This window comes from Thermobia domestica, chromosome 5, assembly GCF_964235325.1.
Source record: "Thermobia domestica chromosome 5, izTheDome1.hap1.1, whole genome shotgun sequence".
NCBI classification, from domain to species: domain Eukaryota; kingdom Metazoa; phylum Arthropoda; class Insecta; order Zygentoma; family Lepismatidae; genus Thermobia; species Thermobia domestica.
Genome location: NC_137458.1, coordinates 35,228,732 through 35,234,731, shown reverse-complemented (window position 1 = coordinate 35,234,731; position 6,000 = coordinate 35,228,732). Strand labels below are relative to the sequence as shown.

At 38.6% G+C, this 6,000-nt stretch overlaps 1 protein-coding gene across 1 annotated transcript in view; it reads left to right on the top strand.

The window, feature by feature from the left end:
- Positions 1 to 310: 310 nt before the first annotated feature.
- Positions 311 to 6,000, top strand: part of LOC145685043 (serine protease inhibitor 3/4-like) — a 71,177-nt gene continuing 65,487 nt past the window's right edge. Inside the window, 1 exon segment of the mRNA XM_081757387.1 lies at positions 311 to 439. Coding sequence (XP_081613513.1) covers positions 423 to 439 — 17 coding nt within the window. The 5' untranslated portion in view covers positions 311 to 422.

Sequence of the window (6,000 nt, the reverse complement as noted above, 5' to 3'; positions counted from 1 at the left end):
CTTTCGACCTGTTAAGGAGGCATTTCCCCTTCTTGCCCTCCAAATGTACTCCCATGATTGAACCCATTAACTTTATTCACAAATCTCCCCACATAAAATATATTTTCAGCAGCCTAAATTTTGTGGAGTAATATTTTCGAGTTTTCTGGAAGCTTTTTTTTTTTTTTTTTAATCCGCGAATGTATGTAATATCCTTCTTGCGAGGTGTAGAAACTTTTTCACTTTCCGGGTTCTCAACATTGACCAACATGAAAAATTGAAGGAAGTGACGTCATGTTATACAATGACGTAAATTGATCTGAATGTTTATGTTTGAAAGGGGCGTGTTATTGTAGTTTGCAGAAGCAAACAAGTTGGTCAGCTGGCAAATGTGACAAGTATACTGTACTTCAGTTAGGTTACTAAGGGAACTACTTCGTGAAATGGGTGCCTGTACGAGGTAAGTACGCATGCTCTGTGGCTATTTTGGCCTTGAAAATAATGTTCTCTGTTCCATCTGCTCTGCTAGCAGTGTGGTGCAAGGTCATTCAGCTGATCATATAAGGCAGATGCAAGTTGTGCTTTGATGTTTCTTACTCGGTTATTATTGACACTGTCAACGTACAAAACAAATTATTATGTAATAAAATTTAATACACACTTTAGAGCAGCGTTTCCCAACCTCTTTCAACTTGCGGCACAATACGGGTGTTACTTGAATTCTCGCGGCACACTTATAGATATTATTTGTAAATATAAAACACAGTGGTATTCTTTCTGTGATTATTGATCTTCTTCTCACAGAGAAGAAAGCTCGATCACTGGTTTTTCCCCCGTGGTAAATCATTACGCTTATTTTTCATTCTAATTTAAAAATAGAAAATAATTGCAATGAAATATTGGACTCAAGTTTTTAAAAATACGCTTTCTTTTTAAAAACTGTATCCAACTTTTTACTAAGAAGGAAGATCACTTAATAACGAACGAACAAACAAATCTCATTTACTTTTAAAACACAAATGTAGGTACTTTGTCATAAGGATTGAATGATATTTTAAATTTTCAAATTACGAAATAGTCTGCAACAATAAAGAAGCAATAACATAACAATGACAACAAATACTTCTTTCAACATTAGAAATGAACAGGACAGTTAGACGGTATGAAACTTAAAATAATAGATTCATAGTAGAGGTTCATAGTAATGTGAAATACAAATATATATATTTTCCCCTACGTTTTACAATTTGATTCCTCTAAAATTAATAATTTTGTTTCGATTCCTCACGGCACACCAGCGGCCCATTCATGGCACACCAGTGTGCCGCGGCACACCGGTTGGGAAACGCTGCTTTAGAGTTATCTTTACATATTATCACAGATGTTTCAAGTATGTCTTACTATTATTATACTTCTTTAAATTCGGACAAATCTAAAATGAGTCTTGTTTTAAACTCAAAAGTGCACGAATTTGCTAATTTAACTCATGATAGGAGAGTGATGCCAATGTAGTAAAGAAGTTAGAAACAATGGCACAATATTATACGTGTATTCTTTTTTAATATATGTTTGTTTACAGGACCTTCAGATACATCTCATGTTAGATTCCCGGTGGGGCCACTTGGTCGAAAAAGTGTAAAAAGCTTTCCAGGCCAGCAATCCTACATGAGTTTTATCTAGGGTTTTCCTCATTCAGACCGGGCAAATGCCGTAATGGTACCTACCATATAGGACCCAGGCCGCTTTCTTCCTTCACTTTCCCCGGTAGTGGGATCGCCAAGGGACGTCATCTCTCAAATATGACGGGCTAACATGGCCATAGCTGCCGATAACCCATAAATATAAAATCCCTCTTATTCAGATATATCCTGTGTACAGAGAGAGGAAGTGGAAAGAAACATAGCTATTTAACGGTATTATTGTGACATTTGTCTTGTTGAACTGAGGAAAATCCGTTACTAAGAGCACCGGAAATTTTTACCCCTGAGAAGTACCAAAGGTTTTTCGTTTTTGGACTCAAAAGTTTCAGTTAATAATAACAAATCGTGCTATATTTCACGGTATCCATTTTGCCTTCTCCCATATATTATTTTTCAAAGAAAATTCGATAATCAGCACTAATTTTATTCACTTTCTCATTATACTTAACACTAAAACAAAAAGTTTGATGTTTATCTATATTTAAGGTTCAAACTCTCTTTTCTAGCATTGTTACTTATTCTGCCTCTGTAAATCACTGGCGTCTGTGGCATGTAAAATTTGGGGGGACATCGAAGAAAGTGATTAAAATGGTGCTACGTAGCCCAACCTATTTATTGTCTTCGACTCCATTTGTTATCTTTCTGCTTACCTTCACGGATCCCCTAAGGTATATCAAGAACTCTGATATAATCGTTCCACAACCTGAATAATATATTCCAAATAAATATGATTATTATTATTATTATTTATTTATTTATTTGTTATTCTGTCTTTAGTAAATAAATTAAATTAGAATGAAATATTGAATATTTTGTACTTCAAAATATTGGGGGAGGGACGCGACCCCTCGTCCCCCCGCCAGAGACGCCTATGCTGTAAATACATATACATCGAACTGGTAGTAGACCAAACGCATAAAGCCTTCACGGTGAATTCAGAAAAAGTAACTGAAAGTGAACAAAATATACAACTCAAAACGGTCTAAAAAGTGCTAGTCTACAGAGGTGGCTCTTGAAGGAAGCCCACGCCGGCAAAAAATAATATTTCATCTCTACAAAAAGGAAAAAGGCTTAAAATATGACTAATTCTTGTATGCTCCTTATAGCGATAAAATATGTACTAATTCCCTTAGTTTATAGGGATAAAATATTTAGATTTTAACAATGTCTTCCCTCAAGAGCAGCCACTTGCCGTCAGTTTTGTTCATGGAAACCTTCTGACTGAAAAGCAAGAGCTACTACAGAGTTGTTTTACATTTGTTGAAGTTTAGATTTTCGTTTCGGCACTGAAGCTATTTTCATTCACAGTTTAAGGTGGAATTCGTATCAATATAGGAATGCGTTCAATGCTCGCCCACCGACAATAGAACCCGGGACCAGATCAATACAGAATGCTATCTATTGAATACTCGGCAGCAGTCTCTCTCCCAAGTATGCTTTTCGGGGAGGTTGCCCCTGAAATTTTCTTATCCCTCAAGAGCAAAGAAAATTTTAAATTCGATTACATGTCACTCTTTGTGCAAAGCATGTTCTTTAACAAATAGTGTTCTAGTGTAGCCCTCTAGTATTTTCATTTTTACTCCTTCCTGACGCGAACTAAATTTTATAGAAGAAACCCACTTCTTGGAATTAAGGGGACAGGTGTCTACAGGATTGCCAGAGCTCATGAAGTGAAAAAAGAGACACCTGACATATATATATTTACAAAATGTAAACAAGAATAAATACCCTTTTGTATTTTAAATGAGGGAGAGAAATTGGTTGGGACATTGGCTAAGAAGAAACTGTATCATGAGGGACGTGCTAGAGCGTAGGGGCGAAGGATACTACAGTCAATAGACGATATCAAAAGAGAACAATCATACGTGAAGATGAAGAGGTTGCGGGAGATCGTGAAGCATGGAAGGTTCTCAGTTGCAGTAAGTAGAGGCCCGTATTTAGGTAAGTGCTATTCTGTGATCGAGCACAAGGCAGCAGAATTTAGGGGTCGGGAAAATTTTGGATTTTTTTTAGAGGTTCAAAAGATTTAAAACTAGCAACCCGTAGAGTCCAGCGCAAGCGCGGGAAAATATGTCAATGTATTTAATTCGCTCTTATTACAGTAATTACTAATTACCTAGCTTATCTGATTATTTTTAAAAATTCAACTTCTCCCACCCCCACCCAAAGGGATGAGGATGATCTTGAACATCATGAAAACTAAACTCAGTGGCCTCGAAAACTCTCGGGTGTTTGTGCAGAGGGTGTTAAGTCAAAAAATACACTTTTTGGGAAAATTGATTTGAAAGTTTAAAAAATCGTGCTAAATCGGGATGACGAGTAAACACTACTTTAGTATAAGATTTATGAAGAGACATATGTGTACAAACAGTGTGTATTATATCGCTAATGTCATGTAATACGTTTTATGCTTATAAGAGAACAAAAATGTACCATTTGAAAAATTCTTACTTATCCCGTTTTGCACTGTTGAAAATCAGACTTACCCCTACACCATATTATACAGACACGCACTTTCTCTCTGCCTTACACACACACATTTTTGTATCAAACTAAAAAATATTTGAAGTTACAGTTCTTCAGGCTCTGAAACGTTCCCCATTGTATCCGGCAAGACATTACGTGCAGTTTTCGCTGTTGTCAGAGATTTGTAAAAATCGTGAAATACATTTGACACAAATGGCAGAAGATCAAGAAGATCTTTCTTCTTTTCGGTGGTTATGGGTACTGGCCCATCATATGTAAAAGTTGGAGTCAGAGTAGAGCTCCTTCCTCTTCTCCTGAAACTAACTTGCTTGAAGTCTTCCTCTTCATTTAAGCTAGTTTTATAATACATTATTCCCAAATTCTTCTTTTCATAATGAAGCCACTTCATATCCCGCCAGGTTATCTTGCAACCACTTTCATAAACTGTACGGAGTTGGAGGGGGCCCTTGAGAAGAGAAGAGAAGTTCAAAAATTCTTCGCGGGACATTTCTTTCACAACAAACTGCTTACTCTTTCCAGCCTGTCTGATAAGTTGCGCCCAATCATGAGGGTGGTCAATACTACCGTTGAATTTCTTCTTTTTCTTTTCTATTAAGCTGTGATCCATGTCGCTCTCCATATGAGTATGTTCTGGTAGGAGAAACTTATGGTCGATAACTTCTAAATGGGGAGAATTTTGCAAAGCAGTCATGCACATTACTGCTACATGGCTGTTCCTGTTTTGTCCACTGCAGGTCTCGGAATACATTGTGACGTGCTTTCAGTAGAAAACGCATTAGTGTTTTTTTTTCCTGCAATTTCATTCCCAGTCGAAACTGGGCGGGCCACAGAAGGTAACGCCTTCTCCGGGGCCAGGGAAAAACTGAAGTGTTAGAGGTGCTTGTTTATAGATGGGATACACGAAGTTATTGACGGTGGTGATGTATGATCATTATTATATCTTTAGATGCAGTACAAGAAGTGCAGGGTAGAAGAGATTATGGATGATAGATATGCTGATGGGTTTGATAGATGCGACGACGTGGGTTATAGGTTGGCGTGGCCTGGTCAAGCTCATGCAGTGCAAGTAGATGGTCAACTGGTGGATAGGCATGTAGTGGTCGTGCAGGAGTCTGATCGAGCAGTGCACCAAGAATAGGATGGGCCTCAGCTATACGGCTCTGTATATAGCGAGTGCGGAGACGATAGAGATGTTTTAAAAGCGTGGGTATGGTGGTGTGCCGAGAGACCTCCCTAGTAGGAGTGTTTGCCGGTAAGAAATAAGCAGTGCGCAGAGCATGACGTTCCAGGACTTGTAATTTGGTGTAGAAGTGCTGAGGAGCAGACAACCAAGCAATATGACCATGGGTAAGAGCTGGGCGGACAAAGACCTTATACGTATGGAGAAGAAGCCTGGTGTTGAGACCCCAGTTGGTACCGCAGAGGCTTCGCAACAAATTTATGCGGCGTCGAAGTTTAGTTTGTAACTGAGAAAGGTGGGCTCTCCAGGTGAGATGTTTATCGAAAATGACGCCTAGATATTTCACACTGTTAGATAAGGTCAACGGTGACCCGAGAAGCGTAAGATGGAGACGCTCAGGATTTCGTGTTAGACAAAATTTGTTGCGGTTGCGGGCAAATAAGGCCATTTGGGTTTTGGCGGGGTTTAGTTTGAGTTTCCACTTCAGACATCAGGTGACCAACTGCTCGATTGCTGGTTGGAGAGTAGTGTTAATACGATCCACAGAAGAGCACAAGGCGAGATAGGCTGTGTCGTCAGCAAATTGCAGTGCATGGATGGGTGGCCGAGGTTGTGGCATATCTGTAGCATTAGTGAATACTCGTGCATTTGTAA